This window comes from Xiphophorus hellerii, chromosome 1 (assembly GCF_003331165.1).
Source record: "Xiphophorus hellerii strain 12219 chromosome 1, Xiphophorus_hellerii-4.1, whole genome shotgun sequence".
NCBI lineage: Eukaryota > Metazoa > Chordata > Actinopteri > Cyprinodontiformes > Poeciliidae > Xiphophorus > Xiphophorus hellerii.
The window spans coordinates 2,309,550-2,335,223 of record NC_045672.1 but is presented as its reverse complement, the minus strand read 5'-3'; the positions used below and the strand labels follow the sequence as shown (position 1 = coordinate 2,335,223).

At 38.8% G+C, this 25,674-nt stretch overlaps 2 protein-coding genes across 8 annotated transcripts in view; one reads left to right on the top strand and one right to left on the bottom strand.

Moving 5' to 3' along the window:
- Window positions 1-5,307: 5,307 nt before the first annotated feature.
- LOC116727098 (twist-related protein 2-like) lies at window positions 5,308-8,128 on the top strand. Its single transcript, XM_032574248.1, has one exon. It carries the CDS (start codon window positions 5,713-5,715, stop codon window positions 6,355-6,357), a length of 645 nt encoding a protein of 214 aa, XP_032430139.1. The 5' UTR covers window positions 5,308-5,712; the 3' UTR covers window positions 6,358-8,128.
- Window positions 8,129-12,894: 4,766 nt separating this feature from the next.
- hdac7a (histone deacetylase 7a) overlaps window positions 12,895-25,674 on the bottom strand; it is a 77,802-nt gene continuing 65,022 nt past the window's right edge. For all 7 annotated transcript variants that reach the window (XM_032568683.1, XM_032568655.1, XM_032568705.1 and 4 more), the window contains 8 exons: window positions 25,447-25,534; window positions 25,226-25,345; window positions 25,045-25,142; window positions 19,152-19,270; window positions 18,158-18,291; window positions 17,926-18,007; window positions 16,855-16,993; window positions 12,895-16,777 (listed from right to left, as the gene is read on the bottom strand). In XM_032568683.1, the coding sequence (XP_032424574.1) occupies window positions 16,735-16,777; window positions 16,855-16,993; window positions 17,926-18,007; window positions 18,158-18,291; window positions 19,152-19,270; window positions 25,045-25,142; window positions 25,226-25,345; window positions 25,447-25,534 (823 nt within the window). In that variant the 3' untranslated portion in view covers window positions 12,895-16,734. The remainder of the gene's footprint in view (window positions 16,778-16,854; window positions 16,994-17,925; window positions 18,008-18,157; window positions 18,292-19,151; window positions 19,271-25,044; window positions 25,143-25,225; window positions 25,346-25,446; window positions 25,535-25,674) is intronic.

The window sequence follows — 25,674 nt, the reverse complement described above, 5'->3', positions numbered from 1 at the left end:
AGTCCTGTAGAGGGCGACATAACTCTTTAAAAGTACATTCTGTGCTTAATACCAAACTGTCCAAGCAGCTACTCACCAAATACAGAAAACTAAAACTGAATAAACAGATGTTGCCATGACTTGACGACGCTCTGAGTCTTTCCTGCACAGTCATTGCTACATGAACAACAGAATCAGCCGAGGCAGATGCATCAAAAAGAATTGCGCAGAGTTCAGAGACATTACCTCTCTTTGCCTGCCTGCTACTTGTTCACTCGGCTTGAGAACACCATGACACTGAAGGTGCAGGACCCTGCCAGCAAAGTCCACTTAGCAGACGGTGAGTCACATGTCCTGATGGAGTTCAAAGTGAGCCAAGAGTCCTATTACTAAAAAAAAATAAACGAAAAACAAAAACATGGTCAATGTGGGCAAATTTATCTTGCCAGAGTAAACCCTGTCCTTAGAAAATATTCTAAAAATAACTGTCCATTTGAATCAGACATTTGTACTGGCACACCAAACTTCTACCATTAACATTTTTATATTGGTCTGCAGTCAAGGATGGCCCAACATCATTCCAAGGGTTGAAAATAGGTGCAGCAATGGACAGCACTGATTTGTATAATTTCCTGTCGGGGTTTCAGGGAGTGGGCTGGAAGTGCTAATGCAAAAACGCCGGACCCAGCTTTGAAGCCTGGTCGGGTCGGGCCGGGCCTGGCAGAGCTGGGTCAGGCCGGGCCGGGCCCTGCAGGGCAAAATGGGCTTAAGTCACCCTAATAGCAACATGTTAGCTGCTGTACACCATATTGAGACATAAGAGATGCTTTTTACATTGACTGTATTTCCTCCTATATTTTATCCTATGAAAATACAGGAGTCTTTATGGAAGTGACCACTAGAAGGCCATTTTCTCTGCACACTAATCTAACTTTTAAAAGTTTAAGTGATATGAGTAATTTGGCAAGACACTGTAAATTATTTATATTTAACTCAGATCTAGATTAAGACTTTGTTTTACTGGAAATGTCAATATCACCATTTTTTTTTAGCTTTAGAGACATCAAATAAAGGATAATTAAGGATAAAAAGACAGCAGAATTACATTCAGATTCATTCAAATGCCTCAAAACAGAACAACTCAGAGTGCTTCGCATGCACAGGCTCCGGGGCCGAGTCCGCCTCGTCGACTTGTGCAGATACAACGCAGAACCTCCGTTCTTTTGGATAAGGATAAGGTAAATTAAGGATAATTTAGTTATCTCTGTATGTTTGTCTAATATCTTAGCTGATCAAAGCACAGAGTTTGTGCAGACCAGATGAAACAACAGAAATCATCAACTTTAACAGGTAAACACATTTAAGAAAGTCTGCTAATTATTTGCAAATTAAAAAGGTTTTTTTCTAATAAATATAATAATGTGACTGAAAGGGATTTGTTTGTTTGACAGACAAACTGAACTGTCCTCTTGGTTCTCCTCAAAAAAGTTAAAAGTGTGAGACTGTGTATGTCTGTTGAAGTATTACTCAGGTTGATGAAAAATATTGTGTACAATAAATGCTTGTCTTTGACACACTGGCTTGTGATCAGCTGTACCCATGAAAATAATATGCACTAAGTCATCCTCTTGTCCTCAAGACAGGCATCTTTAATTTCCCCCCTCTGCATTGGGCTGATGTCAGGAGGTGTGATTCTGGAACAGACAGCAATCTTTCTGTTTCATTCTCTGGAGATCCTGACAGGCAACACTGTGCTGATGAACCAGTTGGAAATCTTCATAAAGGACAGTCGGGTCCTTTTAGAACGTGGAGGGCATCTGATTTCACCAATAAACAATAGTGACAACATGAATTACATTTTTGTGTCTCTGCTGATGGTAGAATTCACTGCATCTTCCTCATTGTGGTTATTACCACCAGGCATCTTTATTGGATTAGAAACATACAAGCTGGTTATTAAAAAGTGGAGTAAAACAGAACAGGGAGAAGCTCTTACTTTGGCGGGTTCGGTGTGCATGACGGTTGTCACTGCTGCTGGGTGCGATCTGGGTCTGGGACTGGAGCACTCTCTGACATTTATTTCCAGTTACAGCATGAAAGTGTTTGTTGTTAATGGAGCGAAATCCCTACTTTGTGCGTTTATTGTTGCTCGCCTTCAAAATGTGGATGTTACTCATAAACCAGCAGACTTTCCTATAATGGTGTTTATTTTATCTTTATTTATTATGTCAACAAAATCAAAACTTGCCTTTTTGTTTTCCGTATGTCATCCTAGTATTCTTGCATTGCCAGAAAAGAAAAAAGGTTCTATTTCACTGGCATTTTTCATTACAAATATGTTTAATGTTGCAAATCAACCAATCATTACCTTGCCCTCGTTAGGCAGTACACACAGTGCTGTAGTGGAGGGCCTTTTGTTGGAGTTTTAACTGTCCACATTATGGCAGCTGTAAAATGAGTGGTTTTATTTGAATCTTGGAAAAGTGGTGGAGCGTTTAAAATCTGGGGTGGTGCCATGGTGTTGGGTGGAGCCGTCTTAGATGTTGTACAGTCAGTTTTGCATGTACTGGGCCTGGGTCCTTCCATTGTGGGGATTTCAGAAGCAGCAGGGGTATCTCTGGCTGCAGCTGCAGCAGTAATAGACTAGTTTGATGTACCTGAAGACTGGGGTTTACAGTTTTAGCATTTGCAGGAGGTTTTGTGTCCTCATGTACCCACAGCGGGTTGTCAGCGACCTTCATGGGTCTGTGTGCAGCAACACTTACCAGAGGAAGCAATTTTACAGAGGAGGTTTGGAATTTGCTTACAGGGAAGATGATAGAAGTATAGGTTGTATTTATATTTGTGCATTACAGTTTGTTTAATATGGACATTTTTTACAACCATATATTTCTTTATCTGTCTTTTTGAGTCCTTGTCCATCTTGTTATTTAACCTATACTGTATCTTTTTGCATTGATAAAATGTCTGCGATATTGGCTGTGTCTTGCTCACAGAGCGCTAAAGTAATGCTCTGGGATCACATTTAGAAAACAATGTCAAATGTACGTACCTCCAAAAGTCAAAAGTCATGCAAACATACACCAGAAAGCAGCACCTCAACTGCTCAACAAGTTACCGCCTTAACATTTTACCTGCATTCAACCATAAATAGCCAATGCAAAGTTCCTCATAAACTTTAAGGTGTATTTAAATGAGCCAGCAGATAAGTGTTGCTTCATGGTCACCAATGGCAACCACAGAGAGGAAAGTAAAAACAAAAAAATTCACAAGACAGAAATCGGTATGAGTAAGGTGGAGAGTTGAAAAAAATATAAAAAATTTGGTATCCACAGTAGTGGTGCAACAAAAGTTACACATTACAGATCTGACTAAAGTTACACACCGCCACAAGCATTTGAGGAGGCCAATGACACGCTCCACAATGGTGTGGTATTAGGTATTAGGGGCCAGCGCCTGAGGGAGAAGCCATTGTCCACTCCAGGTTAAATGATGAGTATTATTGTGATGATGTGCTGAAGGCCTGTGATGGACTGGTGACCTGTCCACACTGACCCCGCATCTCGCCCGAAATGTCTCGCTGGAAATAGGCACCAGCAGCCCTCCAGACCCCACTAGGGACAAAATGGATGGATGTGCTTAAGGCTGCACGTCGAAGAGCTGGATCATCTTAAAGAGACAAAGGCGTCAAATTGTAAAGTCTTCAAAACGACCGTACACATGGCTCAAAGTTTGCGTGAGGGACTGCGCATTCTCCTGTCATGTTTGTTTTTTCTAGATCACAACCTATCTGATTAAAGTGATTTACACCAGTTTCAGACTCTGTTTTGTGTGTATGGAAACATTGTAAATTGAGATTAACTACTATTAACCACAAATATTAATTGATGAAGGTGATGTATTTCAGATCAAACTCTCTACTGCAGATGCAGCATGATTACAAAAACAGAAGAATGTTTGAGCTTTACATTCAATGCTCATTGGTAGAACATGTCTTCTTATTGTTTATTTTCCATTTCGTTTGTTTTTAAAAAAAATCTCAGTTCAAGCCTAATATTTATTCATATAGTCTAAAAAACAATAAAACATTGTATTAAAAGTAATGATAATATAATAGATAAAAATGGTCAGCTTTATCCTGCTCAACTGTTCCTGTCAAGGTCAAGTTTAAAGTCCAATATGAAAATGTTTCGTAAACAAGCAGAGAGGTTATGTCTGAGCATGAGGAGAAGTTTTGAGAAGAAAGACATGAAGTCCTGCTTTCAAAATAACAATGTAAGCAAAAGTATTAAAAGTTTTGAGAACAAAAGGCATGAAATCCTGTTTTCAGACTGAACATGTGTGCTCTTGGATTATGCCAGGAAAATTCCTCCATATAAAGAGGGTTTAACAATAAGGCAAGAAAGTCTAACAATAAGCTACTTTCACAAAGAACAAATTGCAAGAATAAACTAAGAAACTAAATACAGAGGAATTAACTAGTATGGCAAGACTTTTTGAGCAATAATTATTACAGAGCACTAAACAGAATACGGCAATACCTGAACTGAAGTAAAAACACAGTAGAAGATGATAGAAAAAAAATCTAATGAGAATAATATTCATGATGAGGAAAACAATAATCCATGACAACAAACCTCACTGACAGAACTAATATGGCACAAAATATGAGGAATAAATTACCCACAGGAAATAATCAAACCAAAAGCCAATAATCCAAGAATTGTGACACCAGTGTATTCAAGATAACATTAACCTTTTATCTGGTAAATATTGTAGATACCACAAGTTGGAGCTTGTGGGTTTAAAGAAAAAATTATATCTAGAATACAGCAAGTTATAATTGTGATATTTCACACAACCTGGAGAAGATGGGGAATAAAAGAGTCATTTTCAGTGTCTTTAAAGTCACCTTCTTTGTGATTCTGTGTACAAAATCAGTCTAGTCTGTTGTTTATAAAGTCAAAAGGCTGGATATTGGATGGTAGTGTATTTGAATTTTATGCAGTTTCAAACATAAAGAGAGATTCCTTTGCAGATGTCCTTTTGACTTTTAAAAGCCCAGCGATGGTGGTGTTGAGTTGTGAAGCCTCAGTGAGAGGGGGCAGGGCAATGCCTTGCTTTGGAGGAAATCTGGAACCTATAAACTTGAGCAACTTCTGGGACAAGGAGGCAAACGTCACAACATTTAGATCTGGTTGGCTGCACAACAGATCTCTCTCTCCGCCTCGTCGCTTCGACTGGACCAATCAGTTAGGACTCACTCCTCTTGCGTCCTGAAGCTTCACTGTCCTAAAATCCGTTTCAGGCCAATCAGGGAACTGAGTGGGAGGGCAGCTGAAACATTCACAGTTGCCTGCCTTTAAAAATGTACACTCACTATGCTCTTGTTTCACATGCTGCTTTAGGAGAATAACGTGAGAGAGTTTGTGCCTCATAATGCATTCTTACAGAGACTGGAAGAGATCATTGTCGGGTTTTCATATGTGTGGATGAAGGAGATGACACTGAGTGCTTGCTCTTCCACTTTGGCTTGATTAAATATTCCCCAGGGAGAAGCTGTAAGGAAAAGGACAACAGCAGAAGAAAGACAAAGCAGAGAAGCAGAGGGAGGATCTCAAGAAGAACAGAACAGAGAAAAAAGACAATACACTTGAAAAAACTAGGTAAGCACAAGAGCGGAACACATAGAGCAATTGAAAGAACTAAAGGGGAGGAAGAGTGTGTCAAAGTATGAGAGAGGATGAACTGTCCAGAGATGATCACCCTAAAGGAAGGGTGGTTCCCAAAGAGAAGCTGGCAAGACCACTTTCTAATGCCTGTCCTGTTGTTGTAGCCACTCCAGGCATTACCGGACGTAAACGTCAGATTGGCTCACACACAGAGGATCACCTTACTCCACTTACCCCTACCTCATCGGACAACAGCAACAAAATCACACCAGAGGACAGCATTCAGATATACACCCCAACAGGCCCCAAAAAACTCAAACAGAGCCCTCAGCATCAGCCGCCTTCTTCCAGCCCCTCGCTTTCTCCCCTGCCGGGTCACAGTCCTGGAGGACTCCCAGCCCTTGAGGACCCACAAGCTCAGCGGGCCATAGCCAACATCCGTGAACGCCAGCGGACTCAGTCGTTAAACGAAGCGTTTGCCTCACTGCGCAAGATCATTCCAACGCTTCCCTCGGACAAACTGAGCAAAATTCAGACTCTCAAGTTGGCATCCCGCTATATTGACTTTCTGTACCAGGTTCTGCAAAGCAACGAGATGGACAGCAAGCTTGCCGGGTGCAACTACCTGGCACATGAGAGACTGAGCTATGCCTTCTCTGTGTGGCGGATGGAAGGGGCATGGTCAACTATGTCTGCAGGTCACTAGCTGGGTCTGAAAGGTCAACAAAGTTCACAGGGAAGCATTCAAACATAAAGAGAGATTCCTTTTCAGATTTCCTTTTGACTTTTAAAAGCCCAGCGATAGTGAAGGCTTTCTGTAAGCCACATTAGCCTTAAACCTCTTCAGGCTTGTGAATCAGATAGCCTCTGGACTGTTATTTAAATGTTTCAAGTGATTATTGGGGGAGGGACACTAGAACACACTCAAAGTAAGACCTCCGTATGAATGTGTATTCTGTTTACATTGTATCTAATTAAGCTTAGAAAACTGGTCTTCATTGAAGAAGTTCAAAGACTATCTCTCCAAACGTTTCTCCACATGAGAAGAAATAATTTTACTTAAGGTCTTTTAATCTATTTGTTTTCTTTGGATCTGAAGTCAGACTGCTGTTTAAATATAGCTGCTCTCCCCTAATTTTATCACTGCATCCATAAGCCTAATTTAAACTTTACGTTGAGTATTTTTCTGTATGTCTGCTATATCTTGGGTTAGCAAGAGGAAATTTGTGTGAGATATATAAAACCCAGCAGCTGTAGGGTTTAGATGAAACTCTTAAAACTGATCCTGGACCTTTGCCTTACCCAAATCCTTTCAACTTTTAATTTTCCAGCCCTTGAAATCCCTTGGCCACCTCAGAATTCGAGTAACAGCGGAAAATGTAGCCATGGGCAGTTGCCTCTTTTAAAACAAAACCAAGCCCCTTTGTGTTTTCTCCTGGTTCTAAAGAGAAACTCCTGTTGAAATATTTTCCTCCAGTTCTGGCTCAAATTTAGCTTGCATGGCACGGATCTCTGATACAGCTACAGTTCGCTGACGAGGAGGCGTAATGAAAACAAACAGTCTTTTTACAGCCATTAATCATGTGTGTCATCATCAAAGGGGAGGCTGATGTGGCTCCCCACTGGGCTTAGCATAAACCATGGGCAGTGATGGAGGAGGTGAGAGCTGATTTATGCACACAAATGTGGACGTGTGCATAGGTGTAGCCGTTTGCATGTACACATTCCCTGCAAATTGCATGTTCTTCATGTATTAGGTTCTAAAAATACCTCTGCAGTATATGTTTAAAGTCAGAAGTATTACCAGAGTAAAGTTCACTTTTTTGCCCCATTGAAGCACCATGGTTATTATTCTTACTGTTGCTTTTATTTTAACAAGAGAAGTACAAAGAGAAATGAGCAGGCAGGTTGGTTTGTTATGCTTCCAAAACAAACCAATGACAAACCTGACAAACCACTTCTTACTTCAGTGCCAGCATGCAAAAAGATCAGCAACCTATCATTTGTCACAAGGAAAAGTTTCCAACTGAGATGAATAATTGTAATTTTTTTTTAGCCCTGCAGTCAGTTCAGTGTGGTCTCAGAAGGCTTAAGGTCTCTGGCATATTAGAAGATGCTTGACTTTTCAAAATGACTCATCATCCAGGAGAGATAATATTGAATACATTGCAAAAGAGCTGCTAAAATGTTCCAAATTACTTTTCTATATTTTTTAAGTATATTTGTTCAAGCAAATTGTATGTCAATTTCAAATGCGGATTTGCAGATGGTTTCTGATGTTTATGGCCCCATTTGTATCTGGGTTACCTCGAAACAGGTATTTGCATGAATTAAAACTGTTCATCTCGATTCTTGAATATATAGAACAGCATCTCTAAACTTGACAGATTCTAAAAATCCATATTTGTGTTCCTTCCATAACATTTTGCCTTTTTTTTTACTTCAAGCTGATAAATAAAGTCTGATGTTTCAAATTATTTGGCAAAAAGTGGCACTTCATTACAGGCTGGATAAGAAATGTGTGTCTTTTTACCTCTGCTGTCAAGTTATCTCCATTATTGCCTCTTTACCATGATTTGCTGCAATAGTAAATATTGTGCTAATTTCAGCTTGCTTATATTGATACAGCTATAAAAACACAAAAATATCTTTGGAATTAGATGCGCATTCACCTAATTTGTATGAAGACTAAAAATTTTGGGATATTTCTTTAAACCAAATACATGTTATTGAGGGGGTAAATTTAAATACCCTGCTCACACCTGACAGTAACATTTTTGGATATGTTAGAGAAAAGACTAGAAGATGATTTGTCATTCATTTCTCAATGAAATAATGAATTGTAAAATAGTAAAATGATAGTAATTTTAATGCTAGTGGGATGTATTTATGACTTCAAATCACAATAGAAAACCTGGTTCACTTAAGTCAGTGGTTCCCAAAGTGTGTGGCACGCCCCCTAGGAGGGGTGCCGTGCCATTGCAGAGTGCGGGAAGAGGTTTGGATGAATGAAAAAAACAAAACAGTTACACAAAAGTGTTTCACTGTACAGATGGTTTGTAGTGTGTTTTGTTGCAACTTGAAGTGTGAAATAAACTTCAGCGGAGGTTGAAAACAAAATATGTGTCTAGGTTTCTGTCTGACTGAATGATGTGTGTGCCCAGTTGATTTTTTTTTTCTTTTATGGGCGGATTTTATTGTAATTCATAGAGGGGCCCAGAAAATCTTTGGGAACCACTGACTTCAGCTAACATTACCTGTCAAGCTGCTAGTTAGCATAAACTAGCGTTAGCCATATTCAACATTCACACTTTGACCGAAGAATTGATCAAGAAGTTAAGGAAAGCTATATCAAAAGTGTGCTAAATGGAAGATGTATTTTGTTGTCCAAATTCTATTATTTATGACTAAAAGACGTAATACTTTAGTTTATGGTTTTGAATTCAAAATAACCTACCCTCTTAAAACTGCGTGGTGAAAACAATCCTCAACAATCTTCTGCACTTCTGTTCTTTGACGATAAACCCTGTAAATATTTATTCGGCCACTATGCCCTCTCTGTCTCCTGCTTCTCTTGTTAAACTGTCTCCCTCTGTTCCTGGTCCGCTCTCCCTGGTCTCTTTTTTTAACGAGGTCCCGGTGCCTTTGCCTGGTCAATCACGAACAGTTAATAACTCTGCAAAAGAACAAGGTAGTGTGCAATTACAGCGTGCCGAACATTTATAGCCTGCTTGGTCCTGAGTATATGTTATTCTTGCATTATATGTTTTCATTGAAGCAGCAGTGACCTGCTTGACACTTTTACAAAAACTGAATTTTGAGATTGACGAGACTAGAAAGTAAAAAATAAAAAATAAAGTTACAAAGGATTCTGCATTAGAAATATGAAAGCAGGATGTGTTTTGTGTAGTAAAAGTTATAACAATCATAATTTTAAAGTTTCTAATTTAAACATATGACTGCAACATTTCTCCATCAAGGACATTTATTTTCAGTCCACCATTTTGTTTGAACTATATTTCATTATGAGAGGTGATAAAAGCTGCAGCCACCTCAGTTTAAGTAATACAATATTTTTGCTGTAATAAATTTATGTTCATGGCCTAAAAGTTTTGGCAGTGGTATAAAAAACTTGTAAACTCTGCAGCTTAGAGTTTTTCTGCTGACAGTTATTGTTTCTAGGTTACTGTTCATCGTGATGAGAGGCATGATAATACACTGTTGAACAGGGTTTTGGGGGGCTTAAAAAGTTTATTTTCAAGCAAAAAAATATGGTTTGAATTTGTGACACACAGTTTGTTTACTTTATTTCAGTCACATCACAGATGGAGCTACAAAAGAGTCCAACTAAAATCACTAGCAATCTAATTCTATATACAAGAGGTGTAGATGTCAGCAGTATATACCTCTGAAGAAAAGACTGCTGCTATTGTTCTTCTACTAAGATCTTTAAAAAGTTCACTGGTAGGGAAAAAGTTTTACAAGAAAAAAATGATTTTCTACTGAGAGAGAGCTCCCCACCAGTGCAAAGTTAAGCAGGTTGGTTACTTACTAAAAAAACATAATCTCACAGTATGATGCTGCCACAACCACATTTAACCAAAAGAATATTTTGTTCAGGGTGATGTCCCCCCAATACGCCTTGTAGCAAACTGCAAACAGGAGCTTTTACATCTGTCTTTTAACAATGGCTTTCTTCTTGCCTCTTTTCCACAAAGTCTGGATTTCATGAAATGCACAGCTTATAGTTGAGCTCTTCCACCGAGTCATAGAAAAACCACAAAGGGCAAAGTTCTGCAGAAAATACCAGGACGAACACTAATAAGCAGGTGTAAGATTGTTTGCTCTAAAGAAATGAATCCCCCTTCTGATTGCTTTGGACATTTTGGAAAATCAGGGAACAAGCCAGGGCTACCAAGAGCCCCGTGTTATGATGCAACCCATGTGTCACGCTGCTTCTCATCCAACGGAGACGGCTGACTCCCAGTTCTACCCCAAAATCTCTGCCATCAATAAAAAGTGGGATCAAAACATCCTCCAAAAACAACCATTTCCAACAATGACGGTCAGGGAGTGTTTCCATATGATGGAGCACAATATCACAATGTAATAGTGCTAAAGTAGAAGATAAAAAGATTTAAGCTTTTGACTCTGCTGAAAATTTCAAATTTTTGAACTCAGTTTAAAACTTCTACACTGTAGAACCTTAATTAGTTCTCCTAATTTTGGTACATGTAGATAAAACCAAAGATTTCTAAAGGCACTTTTTTAAAACTTGAAACTATTTACATAAAAAGAAATTACATGATTGAAACGGTTCCTGGCTCCTGCTTTTTATTTGTTTCTTCTATTCAAACTTTGACAAAAAATACAGAAATCGGTTGATCACTTTTTCCAGTAAAACAAACACAATAGGAGGCTGAGTGGGGTAGTAATGAGGACGAACAAACAACTCAGTAGTTCTATGTATGCAGATAAGACTGAGCTCTGAAAGAGACTCAGTCTTGATGACTGCATGAATGAAGCTTTTCACTTTAAACATCTTAAAACTAATTCTTGTGACAAGAAAGTGGTTAGCTGCTGCTGGCACAATTAGGCCTGTCGCGATAAACGATAAATCAATTAATCGTACCATAAATTAAAACTATCGACCTCATTTTAATTATCGGCATTATCGTCTCTTCCGGCCTTTTTCTCTTTCTGTTAATGACACTGAATGAAAAAGGGCTCTGCTCCGGTGCTCTCCACTGACCCTCCCTTCCTCGTTTCCTCAGTGTAAAGCCCAGCGCACACTACACGATCTTAGAGCTGTCGGCCGATTGTCGGCCCATTTTCAAAACCTGACAGATCACACATTAGCCGACAGAAATCCTAGATATAACGGTTCGATCGGGTTCGGTCCTGCCTTGTGGTGTCCAACAATGGGCACAAAATAATGGCTACAAGTTCAGTTAACTAATTTTAAAACCAGGCATTAATCAATGCTTTACTACAATCTACCTGCAATGCATGTTGCTAGTGTCAGTCCTGACTGAATGAAAATCATTATAACCTATTTATGTCACGTTAACGAAGAACAGCTGAAAAGTTACCGGGTTTATCAACTGCGGCAGCAATTTCGCTCCAACTCCTCCTCTTGTCTATATTCTTTGCATGTTGAATAAACATTAATGTTGTTTCCACATATCATCTCCAAAGTCCGCTGGACTTCGGGTTGCTCCGTGTCAGCTGTTTGGGATTCCCCTCTGTAATTTCCCCTCAGAAAGCACAGAGGAGAATCCGCGCTTTCTGATTGGCTACCTGTCACATTCAACAGGCTGAGTTAAGCTCCCAGTCGGGGAAAACCCCTGATTTAGATCGGAGCGGCAACGACGATCTACCGTAACACACCACACAATCTTAGAAAGACCAACGTTCTAAGATTGTTGTAAGGGGAAAAATAGGAGCCAAAAATCATGTAGTGTGAACTATTGCATCAGGTAGTCGATGTGCCCATCTTCTCTATTTAAATCTGATTATTACTGAAGGGCAACATAGTACACAGACTTCATAATCTGCAGTCTTTTGGTTGAATGCAGTATTTATTTCCACTTTGGCTTTATGTTGTTTAGTTTCTTTTCAAGTAAATTTTTTGTTAATGGAGACTGAGAATTAATTTTATTTTTGTTTTTGGTTGTTTTGTTTATTTTGTTTATCAGCTGAAGTGTTAAATGTTCTTTTGAAAATAAAGTGTATCTATCTTTGGCAGGAAATCGCATGCATTATTACGTCATTTCCACTAAATCAGTGTAAAAAGGTCTTCAAACAATATTATCGTTTATCGAAATAATTTTTGAGACAATTAATCGTTCAGCAAAATTTGCTATCGTGACAGGCCTAGGCACAATGCATTGTGGGATACCTTGCTGGCCAATTCTGACAAATACTCTTTGATATAACTTCAAATTAAGTAAGTTAATTTTTAAAACGTTTTTACCTCAAAAGGCCCTCAATGTATTTAAATCAAGTGCTTAGTATAACAATGTAAAAAAATAAAAAATAAATAAATTCACTCAACTTCACTAATTCACCATACACCCAAAAATTCACTGGACATCGAGTGTTACCAAACCTTGACCAAAGTCAAGTTATAATCACTAATCTTTTTCAATTAAATACAATGTTACAGTTTACAGTGTAAGTCAAAGCAGTAAGTCAAGACAGAGAGCATAGTGCATGTTTGTACAAGAATTAACGACAAAAATAAGCCTTAGAGCAGAGAATTTTTTAATCAAGAAGAAAAGGCAAAAAGTATAAAATAGACAATCTTTCTATACATACACATGGTAGGAAATGTGAATGAAAAATACAAGTTAAGTAAGAATGAAAAAGATTTCAATGTCATGTTTTGAGATACAAAGTTACTGTAAGTCCAGTTAGTTTAAAAACTACCAATACACATGCTACTGAATGCGTCAAGGCACACGTGTGACGTGTATTTTGGTCTCAGTTTCTATTTACAGCGTCTTTCTTTAAGAAGAATGTACAAATTACATCAGTAATGAAAGGAATGAAGAGCTGAGGCAGAACCGGCCTCTTCGTAAGACAAATACAAGGGGGGAACTATCATACAAAGGTCATTTACAGTATTTGACGGATGCACTCGGACACTTTAATACTTGCCAACGCATGCACAAAACACATGAGAGAAGTGCACACACAATCACAGACAACATTTTACCTCACAGACGACATGCAGGCAGCTGCTGCTGCTGCTGGCCACGCTGGATGAGACAGACGCAGCGCTTTGTTTCAATGCTGACACCTCCCACTGAGAAAATTACGAACAAATTCCAACCAGACTCGCCATGACAGAAAACAGACTTGTCTCAGCTCTGCAGAAATAGTCCAACCTTTGCTGGGAAGAAAATCTGCAGGATTTGATTGTAAAAAAGGCCGGCACAGTTTTCTGTCTGAGTGACAAACCCATATTTCCTTCAGTACAAGTCTCCTTCATCTCTAAACACGGAAGGAGTTTAAGAAAAACAAAATAATAATAATAAAAAAAAAACAATACTCCAAGTATACTGTCAAATTGTGAGAAAAGATTAAAAGTAGAATTTCTGAGTAAAAAAAAAATCGCAAAGAGAAACTATGAAGCCACATTTGCTTTTAATTAGTATAAGTTTTAGGAGGTTAGTGTCTAGAAGTATGAGAAGTTTGAACCATTTTCATCCAGAAATTACACTCAGCCAACCAGAGCTCTCGTCTAAAACAACATTAGCACGACTCATCCAAACCCGACGTAATGTAGGATGCATAGAACAAAGTTTGACAATCTCCGTTTTATGATACAACACTAACAAACACAATCTTGCTTTCCGTAGATTTGGAATGCAAAGTCCTGAACAGATTCGATTCCTCACCATCAGCTTCTGTGGTAAACTGTAGCTGTTTGATAAGAGGAGTTGCTACAAATACACAGAAGATTCTCACATGGAGATACAGCTACCAACATTGTTTTTCTTCAACAAACAAAAACCGTTTTCTTAATTAAAACAAGACTCGTTCCTTAAAAAAATCTGAACAGAGTGAGTCATTATAGTCACAAGCAAAAAGTTTAGAAAAGTATATGCAGTATATGTGACGTGAGCCTTAGTCCAAAAGTTAGAATATTATGTTCCAAAGTTTAGACCTGTTCTCATGTCACTTCCATACAGCAGCAGGTCGCTTTAAGGCAGATTTTTCTTTGGGTTGCGTTTAGAGATGCACCAGAAAATCGGCCTGTGGCTGGAATCGTCCGAAGTTCAGCTTGATCCCCCCACCACACCTGGTGCTAATTACAACTCTCTTTGGTGTGGAACTTGTTTCTTAAGAGTAGAATCCTCAAAGTTAACAACTTCTGATCTCTGTGAAGTGTTTAAAATGTAAGAAAAATGAAGCACAAAAGTAGGAGCTGGATTGATTGTTTACCAATGCTAGTCATGCTAATTGCTAATACAGGATGCTAAAAGCTAAATAACAATTCTGAAATTATTTCGTCATTGTTTTAAAATAGTAAAAAGCCCATATTACAGCGAGTGTTCTCTCACCCAGGCAGGCTTTTAATTACAGGTTCTAGAAGCTTCATTCCGCCGAGGCTAACCTGAGCTTACCTTCACCATCCTCCTGGAGTGATAAGTGTGATTCAACTGAGGAGGTCCTCCTGCACCATCATCCAAAGCTAAATGCAATTTTTTCCTCACAAGAATATAATACTCAATATATTCAAAAGGAGAAGAAGCTTGGGAAGCTGAAATTGGCTGTTTTTTGTAACAGCCAATCCAGGAGTTGCATTTCTTTTTTGTGATGCTAATTGGATGAAACCCCAAAGGGTGGAAATAAGGAGGACTGCAATATTAGCTTCTAAGATGGTTTCCGATGTATATTATATGATGTACATTACGATATATTTGATGTTTCAGTTATTAAAATAGGCAGCTATAGGCATGTTTAGAAGGCATCTCATGTGTTCATGGTCCTTAACCCCAGGAAACACCCGGGGTCGGCCGTACAGATTGACTGAAAGTGTTGATGCTTTTCTAGTTCATTGTTTCACAGAACCTCATCTACAAAGTTTATGCCTCCATATTCCATTTCAGTATCATCTTATATAACCCTTTGTTTAAAGACTTTAGTGATTTATTTATGGTCCCAACGTCAGCAATGTCATGTCAACACCATGCTTTCATTTTTGGGGTTTTTGTGGTTGGTCCTTTAGATCTTGCTGCCAACATGTCTGCTTGCGTTTGCTGATTTTGTCTTGCTTTGCTGTACTGAATGCACAAAATATTTCAAAAATAATAAAAGAGGTTTTAAACAGAAATTGGAATTGGGTCACATTGACATTAGTAGGTGGGAGCTTTACATAAAACTGGATATCGGAAATTGGCCACAGAAATCTGATCGGTGCATCTCTAGTCATCATAAGTGCTTCAACAGTACTGCTTATATAGAACAATACAATATAGTCTTCAGTGGTGCCAGGGTGGAATGATCACGCCTTTAGTCTCAAAAATAAAACATCAACATATAGCATTCAATACTAGTGGTACAATAACAGTTTGTCTTTGCCTTGTACATGTCGGAATGAATTTTATGTCTGTATGCAAGACAGAATAAGACGCTGAACAGCAGTGAAAAAAGATATTCTTGCCTACTTTTATGGTTTAGTTGGCAGGAAATACAACTCTACAGTATTTCGGCCAGCATAAAAAGAGTGAGAAAGGAGAAAAAAAGAATTTGGAAACAATATAACAAACACTATTTTATCCAAATTTTCGGGGAAAAAAACTACAAAGAGGAATTGTGTGATCCCAGAGCTTTGGAATTTCTTATGGTTCACATTAAGGACTGAACAGTGCAATAAAACAACAAAGGACAATTGTCCTTTTTTTCCCCCTAAAAACCACAGTTGTCCATTTTGTGTCTTCATTCACTCTCTTTCCTTGAGTTCTTTACCGTCATGGTCTAGTGGTTAAACTGTCTCAGCACGCTTCTCTTTGTCGCCGTCTTCGTTGCGATGCTGTCGTGTATTGACCGGTCGGGTGTCCGACACGGTGTGTCCACTCATCGTCCCGTTTGGTCAGCGTTTGCTCCAGCTCTCACATGTGAAGTCCTCCTCACTGTGAAACCTGATGCTGGGGCTTTACAAAAAAAAAAAAAAACACGAGGGTGAAGTTAAGGCATCAAATCAGCTGCTGGTGCACAGTGCTTCAAGGAGAATCCCAGCTGATCTCCAAAACTGTTCATTTATTTATTTTTTTGTGTCCCATAGCTCTTTGAGTGGCTGTCAGTCAGGAGAGATGAGGAGTCTGTCAGAGTGAACTTGTATTGCTCTTTGGTGAGGTTTCCCAAGGTTTCTCAGCTGCAGGTAGTGCTACAAGTGGTTACCAGCTCTGAGGTTCGATCTTGTGTGTGGGCTGGTGTGGTTGAGTGTGAAGAAGGCTAACTGGTGTGAGGAGGAAGGGGAAGGGCTCAGTGGCATTGCAAAAAACCCAGACAGCGCCATGGAGAACCCGTGGTTGTTGAGGCACGTTTTTTTCTTGAATTTCTGCAAGTTCTCCTACATGGAGTTGCTTTCGTGATCCATCGGCTCGTCCAGGAGCCTGGAGGGAATCAGCGCGTGTTAGTTGGATGGCATTGTGTGTGAGTGTGTTTTTGGTGTGTTGGGAGGAACGTGTACCTCTTGTTGGAGATGACTCCCACAGAGAGCGAGGCCAAAGCGTTTACGGCGTCCGTCTCCTCGCAGTCCTTACTCTGAGCGGCAGCGTACGACCTACCCACTGATCCGCTGTGGGCCTTCACACTCTGCCAGTACTGACCTGCAGCGCGAACACCCACACACACACATCTCATCAGTGTTAATTCATCCTTTAAAGCAGAAGTGCCCAAAAGTTTTGTCAAAATTGTCAGCTTAAAAGTACTCAAATATATCATTTTTAAAAACTAAAATCAACAAAAATGTTGATTTTTTGGAACCTACTCACCAGTGAACAAAGCATGAACTATTTCATTTAAACAAATAAACTAATCAGATTTTCTTTTGTAGGAATGGGATTGTAGATCCAAAACTTCAAATGGTTCTTCCTTATTCAATGAAAAGCAGTTAAATATTAGTTTGCTTATTAGTTCATGTAACAATTCAAATTCAGTTAATTTATATAGCGCCAATTCACAACAAATGTCGTCTCATGGCACTTTATAACAAAGTCCTTTAAATTTAATCACACATACATTTCAGTTGATCCTCGTTATTAAACAGTAAGCTCAATTAATTATTCAAAGTAGGTTATTAAAAAGTTTCTATCAAAGGAAACTCAGCAAATTACATCGAGTCCATGACTTGCAGAATTCACTCTTCGTGTTTCAGGTTTAACTGAAGAAATCAGAAAAAATATGTTGTCTATTCTGAGAAACAAACACAGGTTCGAGGTCAGTCTTTATTTGAAAAGACTTGTTGTATTAAGAGACATTTTAAAACAACAATTAACAGCAGATTTAGGTGCACCAATGTAAACGTCGTAGTGTAAGTCAATGAGGAGATACTTTGTGCTGAACCTAACATTTTATAGGTAGATTTTAACTCTATATGTCATAGTTTATTAAATTTTTTAAATCAGGTCAGGGACCGTAGATGGCCCCCAGGCCTCACTTTGAACACTCCTGCTTTAAACGAAGGGGCAGCTGTTAATTGCTAATGCAAGAAAAAGGCAGAGAGTGGATAAGTTAAAGTTAAAGTGTTGCTGCTGCTCACTTTGTATTTCTATCACAGTCTGGAGGGAGCGCACTGCGTTGGCGTTGGGTTTTTGGAGCTGAACATCCTCTGACATTGCGTCCTGCAAGACACAGACAAAGCCACGACAGAAAAAAATCTGTTAAATCAGAGAAAATAGCAGCATACTTACATCACTGCACTAGACCTAAAAAGAAGTTTTAGGGCATAAGTTAGTTACTTTTAAAAAATTAAATTACCCAGGACGCCTTACCTGTATACCCAGTAGTTCACTGACGCAGGCTTCAGAGGCGTCACAGATGGCTGTGAGGTCATGACCTCCCTCAAGGGCCAGAATCAGACGGCCTCCAGCGAGGGACATGAGCTGGCGGGTCAGGAAGCCAAAGCCTGAAGCAAACACAGAAACATTCACAGGAGGAATGCCTTAGCTCAAACATGAGGAGCAGTAAGGCTGGCAGGTGAGCTATAGTTACACCAACAGCTACAAAAACTGTTACGGAAACAGTGACAAAGCTAAAGTTGCGATGAAAGGAGCCACTTCAAGTGTTTTCCAACAACATAGAATCAGTTTGTAGCACAATTAAGTAGTTCTGTTACCTTCAGTTGTTATAAAAGAAATATGACATAGAAATTTAACGCCTTTAAATTAGGTCTCTGTCTCTTTAAGAAGCTCTTGTTCTTTCTAAAACTTTGTCTTCAGAAAGTCATCACAACAACTTTTTTACCAGCGTTCTGAGAAGTAACTCACTTAATGAGCTCAGTAGGAGTTTTCTAATTGCAGTTGGCTAGTCTGAAGGAGCTGACTGGTGTGTATTCTTTTTTTTAATTTTTTTAGTTGAATGGTTGCCATGGAGATTAAGAGGTATGTTTTTGATGAGGGAATAACATTATAACATGATGTTAAGCTTAAAAAAGTAAACTTTACATGATACTGCCTCTTTAGTTTCAAATAGAAAGAACCTGGCTCAGAGCTTTCATGTTTGCAGTGTCTTGCTTAATTAATGTTACCACCATGTTTCAGATGTTATAAATAAAAATGTATGTTTCATACATTGTGGCATAGCAACAAAGTTAAACTATGAATTAACCACATAATAAATGAGGTGAGATGTGGTCCTGCTCTTTGCCCCACACTGGACACGAGACGCAACTATCAATTTTGTCCCAAGGACTGTAATAAATATCAGGCAATTCAAGTTTCAAAGAAGACAAGACCACACTGGCTGTGGTTGGAGAGCTGTGCTTACACTTGGCAGAGACTTTGTACCCGCCCAGAGGAGCAGGGTTCCCCTCAGCTGCGTCAAACCCGGCCGACACCAAAACCACATCTGGAGAGAATTCCTGGGCAATGGGCATCACCACAGACCTGCAGGGACACAAACAGGTGATCCGTCACCCGATGGAGCAAAGACAGGATGATGCTAGCACCAAACCCAAAAGGTTCCTAACATCAACATTAAATCCTGTTCTAAAGAATTTGAGGACGCCTTGTTTTATTTTTAGCTTTTTCAACTAATAAAAAGTAAATACAATGTTTGCACCATGTTGTTTGATTGCATTGTTGTTTTTATGTAATATTAGTGTACTATCAGAGTAATTTTTACTAAAGGAATCATAGGAATAAAGAATTCTACCCTGGCCTGTAACGATAACCAAATTTGCTTGATGATAAATTGACGTTATTACAATAAACAATAACATTGTTGGTTGTTTTTTTTACCATTTTCAATTATTATAATATTATGACATAATAATCTCATAATAATGCAAGAACGCATTCTCAAAGATCCATAAACTTTCAATTCTAACAAACATTTAACACCGAACTGGAAGACATTTTAAATATCCAAAATAAATAAACAAAAACAACAGAAACAACAAATAAAATAAATTATGAAGTCACTAAATGAAATTGTTATTCAGAAAAAGGGCAAGTTGAGACCAAAGCACCAAACTGAAGACTTTTATCATCCAGTTTATAAAAGAAAGAGACGACAGAAAAAAAAACATACAGTACAGACCAAAGGTTTGGACACACTTTCTCATTGAATTCAACTTTTGGTCTGTACTGTAAATCATGCAAATTGAAATTATTGAACTCATTTTAATTTTTCATGTGATCAATTCATTTACTGTTTAAATTATTTATTGAAACATGCCAAATTCTACCTTTACATTTTGTCTCATTATGACCACAATGTTCAATGTTTTTGGCATTGATCATCACGAAGTAGAGCATATTTCTAAAGTGGAAAGAAAATTTTATCAAAATGTTCATCAAAATTGAATAAATCTAAGTTCATCATTCATTTGTTCATAGCATCCTTTACTTTGATATCTTTAAATAAAAATTCTGTGCAACAAATTGACTTTAGAAGCCACTTTATTACTTAATCCAAGTGCACATGTGAAATTTGAAGCCAGCATAAACAAAACAACTTAATTGTGCACTTCACAAATGTGGTCTTTATACAAGAGAAGGTTGAAAGGGTTTCCCAAATAACAATGCACATTACAATAGACACAGCATCCCCATGGTGAAACATGGTCCTGCCAGCTTTTCTGCCTCTTGCAGCTGCAACAGCAGCAAAATGTGATTTTAACAAAGTGCTAACTCATGAGGGCTGAATACAAGCCGCACTCATCATAAAAACTTTTAGAAACCATCTAAGTACCTCCTTTATTGCAAACACACAATTATCTTTGGACAGGTTCACAATCATGCACTGCTTTGCCTTGTTCTATCCCACAGATAGAAAGACCTTAAAGCTCATGGGTGTAAGCACTTCAGTGAGTATATTTATCTAGTCTCAAGAATAGAAAGATGTTCTACAAGGTAGAAGATAAAAATAATAGAGGGACCATTACTTTCTTCAAAACAAAATGTATTTCAAATATTTAAACAGTCAACCTTTTCAAATAAAGGTAAAACAGGAGTAACTGCTGCACTACTTTTATGTATTTCTAACATTTACGCCTCGTATCCACTGAGCGGTACGGCCCGGGTCTGTACTCTATTTTGTTTGTTTCTGTTGAAACAGACAAAGTAGCGCCCCCTATCACAGCATTTCAGGCCACATTCAGTTGTAAATTTATATGAAAACGGGGCATCTGTGACATGTACTTTGTAAATCCTGTTTTGCTTTGATTCTACCTACTGGTTGTAGTTTTTGTTTTTGCCAGCATGTGGTGCTGTTATTACATAGAGAGTTGTGGAGATACAGGAAGTTGAAAAAAATACTCATGTTTTTGCTGGTTAGGAGCTTTAAACTAGATGGCAATTCACATAATAGATTACTTTTACTCTGTATATTTAACTTCAATTTTCCGTCTACCCATTGAGAGTCCAATGGCGGTGGAAATACTCTCCTGAATAATCCGGACCACATTTTTGTTAACTGAAATAAATAACAACGTTAATCAATAGGGAAAAACTATCACTAACTGGAATTATATTGTGCATTTCTAAAATTTACTTAAACATACAAAAGTTATAGATGTAATATTCTTCATTTTCTTGTTTATGAGTCCATATATTAGCCTTTTGAACTGATGTAAAACAGATTTTTTTTTTTTTCCCTGCACAAGCAGTTTGCGTCAGCTGTTGGCAAATTATGGCACTCCATAATCTTCCCAGTCGCAAAATGGCGGCAGCAAAAGTTGTGAGAAAACACGGGTCAGTTGATAATTTAATACGCTTCTTCACAATGAGATCTTCTGTTGAGTGTTCATGACCCAACTCAATGTATACAAAATAAAAAGAATACTTTGACCTTTTTGAATTCTGCACGTAAAAATAAAGCAAAGCATCTAAAACTAAAACAATCTAAAACTATTACTGTGACTAATAAAAACTAAACTAAAACTAAACACTATTTAACTAAAAATAACTAATAAAAACTAGCAAACACACTCTAAAAACTAATTAAAGCTATCTAATTAAGACAAAAGAGGCCACAATGAAATAAAACTAAACTATGATGAAAAAATCCAAACTATTGTAAGTCTGTACGGATCCGACACATGTTGTACCACTCAGTGTAAATAAGGCATTAGATTAAAGTGAAGTGTTGTTGGAGAACAATTTAAGAATGAAGGATATAAACACATTAAAGGAGTTATTATGTGCCTAATTGAAAAGCTACAACTACAATGAGCCTCTTCAACTGTAAGTCAGCTCAACTGTAAATAATGATCTAATAGACATATAAATGAAGCTATATCTTCTGATTTGTCAGCATTTTACCTGGACAGCCTCATAAAGATAACAAATACTTATGATCCAATCTAAAGACTCATTAACTTGACAAGTGACACAAACTGTGGCAGATCCCAAACTCAGCAGCTCAAACTGCGTTGACAAAGGACTATTGTTTCTCTGTTGGACGAGCTGCAGCGCCTGTGAGGCAGGTTCGCTTGACGGAGTGGGTTTGCTGTCAGCTCTTATGCACGATGCATATTTCCTCAACGCTGTTGTTGTTACGAGGAAAAAAAAATTAAAAACCACATTGGGGCTAAGAGGTGGAAAGAGGCTCGACTAATGCAGCCCCACGCTGCAGGTCGGTGAAGTTCAAAGCCGCGGCACACGGGTCTGTTTCCCATTAGAGGCTTGTCACTCTCTTCACGTCATTGGACACAGAAAGAGAGAGAGGAAAATCAGTCCATCTGGGATCCATTTACTTTCATTATTCTGCCTGGGGACTAAGTAGACCTCCCTTCCCCTTCATACCACCGTGCAAACGGACAACATGAGCTCAGAGGATGCAAAGAGTCAAAAAGTACAAACGAGTTTCAGAATTTGCATAGAAACGTAAACACAAATCGTACAAACACAGAAAGATTTTGATTCCCACAAGGATTCCTTGAAGCAAAGAGCATGAGCCCACTCTTCACTCGCTCTCGTAAACAACAGTAAACCGCAAAAAAACCAACCCCACCTCCTCTGTAGGCCCATTAAAAACTAGCACGGTCCCCCCAGAGCGCGTAACTACAGGCATCCTGATGGGAACAGGGAGGGGTGAGGTTAAAGGAGAGGAGGGGATGCTTATTAAAGATCAATAAGGAGAGAGGACAGGAAGAGGGAGAACGTGCCAGTTATTGGCGAGGCTTGGCGTGATGGAAACTGAGGGGGTGGGGAGGCAGGAGTGCAGGGAAACGGTGAAAAGGCAGCAAAGCAGCCTCTTTCAAGCATGAACGCACACAAACTTTTCCTTGTAAAATACATTCTGGTAAAGATTTTTTTTCATTCAAACCATAAAATGTTTGAAAGCGTTGTATGCTACAAACCGGCTCTAAGAAGTGGTGGTGAAGAGTTAGGGGACTTTAAAGCACCTTGTTAGGGTCTAGCACTATAAATATACTTTGAAGATCAGAATGCATATCTTAAAATCTTATACTGTAACTAAGTGTGTTATGATAAAATGCTATAAACTAAATACAGGGCAATTCCAGGAGGAAATCTCCTGTTTGAAGCTACAAGGTTGAGACTAGGGTGGAAGTCCATCCTCCAACAGGAGGGCAAAAAGCTGCTCACTGATGATGATTAGCTAGCACTGGTTTTAGCCGTTAAGTTGTCAATATAACACGCTAAATCTTAACTGTGTGTATCATATATAAAAGAAAAAGGGACACAAAGTGTTGCTGCTAATTGTCAACACTACGACAACTGGAAAATAACGTCCAAGGGTATCACAATTTCACAGGTAGATAAAAAGTTGTAATTAAAAAAATAGTGAGGGAGAGGGAAGTAGGTTAGTTATGCTAGCTAGACTTTGACAACCTTAACATGCAGATGTGCTACTGAATTCAGTTTCTTTTCAATTAAAACAAAAGTGAGCCACAACTCTACTCTCTAGCAGAACATCAGAAGAGCAGATGTTTAAATTAGCTAATCAGCCATCGCTGTGATCATACCATCACTTATTAATAATTTCAAAATAAACACAGAGCCTGAAAATACTGTAACGGATTTTTCTGTTCTTTGTGCAGTAAATGTTTGTGTGTTTTTTTGGTGTTGAACACTGATACGCTAGTGAAACTTTTGTCAGTTGGTTGCTATGGTAACAGGCCTATGTGTAGCACATCCGACCCAGAGAACGAGAGAAAAAGAATACGAGTGGTTTTGAGTTATCCTTCCGTTTGCTGTGGGACACTGCAATACATTAGTAATAGCCACATGTACAGATTTCATTTAGGTAACGAAATTGTTCTACAGAGGCAGCGCAGTTACGGTTAGCCCGTGTGCATAATTTTTGGATGTAAACAATAACATGCAGCGTGTCTAAAAACTGGACACTTATTGTTTACTGCCATTAAACATGACCTGCTTTGTCTCAGAAACACTCTAGAGTGGGAACGCCGTCACACTGAAAATCTCTATCTTTCTACCGGTGCAGTCAGCAGAAACGCCAGCGGTCAGGTTCATACTACACAGCGTCAGTCTTAACAGAATACGGTTCAGTTTTTCTTAACACTAGCTTTAAGAGTAATATAAAAGCTATTACATCTACAGGATCGACACATTTCAAGCAGATTGTCAGCAGACATTCAACTGTTTTCTATGAATTTTGATCCATTCCTTAGAAGAATCATAGAAAAGTGGATTTGGTTTGTTTCTATGCGAAAACAAGTAAGCAGGTGTGTGTCTGTCAACTCTCTGCTGCAGCCCTTTTTCCCATAACAACACAGTTTCCCCATGTTTCCTCGAGGTTTAATATCGCAGACGACCAAAACGACCACACGACTGAATCTTTATTGGTGCTAAACACCCACCAATGACAATTACCCAACCCACCATCAGGAAGTCAGACATCCGCAGTCTATCAAAAACGAGACCTGGAGAGCAGTTACAGCATAACATCTGAGGCTGCTGGAAAAACCAGGGAGCAGCCAACACATGCTCTCCAAATGACAAATATTCTGAATTACGCCAGAAGTGCGTCAGAGACAATGTGGAGCCAAGACGGTGATCGGCCAGGCTGTTTGTTGTGGCTCGGTGTGAAGGAAACGAGGGGAAATTTTCTAATTAAGGCTTGTGTGGATGATTCTAGTGCTAATCAATAAAAATGTCAAACCAATTAACTGAGATAAATGTCCCTTGTTTCAGTGAGTTGCGGTGAAACAAGAAGGAGCTGCTTGTACCTGAACGCAGCAAGATACTCAGCATCTCCCATGGGTGGCTCCAAGCCTCCGGTCCAGGCTATGTTCACATTGAAGCCCTCACCGGCTCCAGAACCGACCTAAAACCCAGAAAACAGAGTCAGACCCAGTGTTTCTCTGACGCTTCGCTTTTCACTAAAGATACGACCGATTTTCATCCAACCTCTGTTGGTGAACCGCTGCCAGGGAAGAAGTTTGCGTCATCATAGCGATGAAGTGAAATGTACAGAACGCTGGGGTCACTGTAGAACACCTCCTGGGTGCCGTTACCATGGTGAACATCCTATGGAAAGAATATCCACTAATTAAATAAATAAAACACAGACAGGATATAAATTTTTACTAAGGCTTTGCTGACAGAGTTAAAACTGGGCGACATCTCACCCAGTCGACGATGAGGATCTTGCTGACATTGAGCTTCTGCTGGAGCTGCTTGGCAGCTATGGCAACAGAGTTAAAATAACAGAAACCCCTAAAACACAAACACAGAAAATTAAAAGCTAAATAAAAACATGAAAAATAACAAGTTTAGTTAGAACAGAAATCCTAAAATTATGAACTAATTTGTGTTACTATTTCCTTTTGCTTGTTTGATTATTTTTATAATTCATG

Coding starts and splice junctions, on each gene's coding strand:
- LOC116727098 (XM_032574248.1), top strand. CDS start 5,713: ATGAGAGAGGATGAACTGTCCAGAGATGATCACCCTAAAGGAAGGGTG.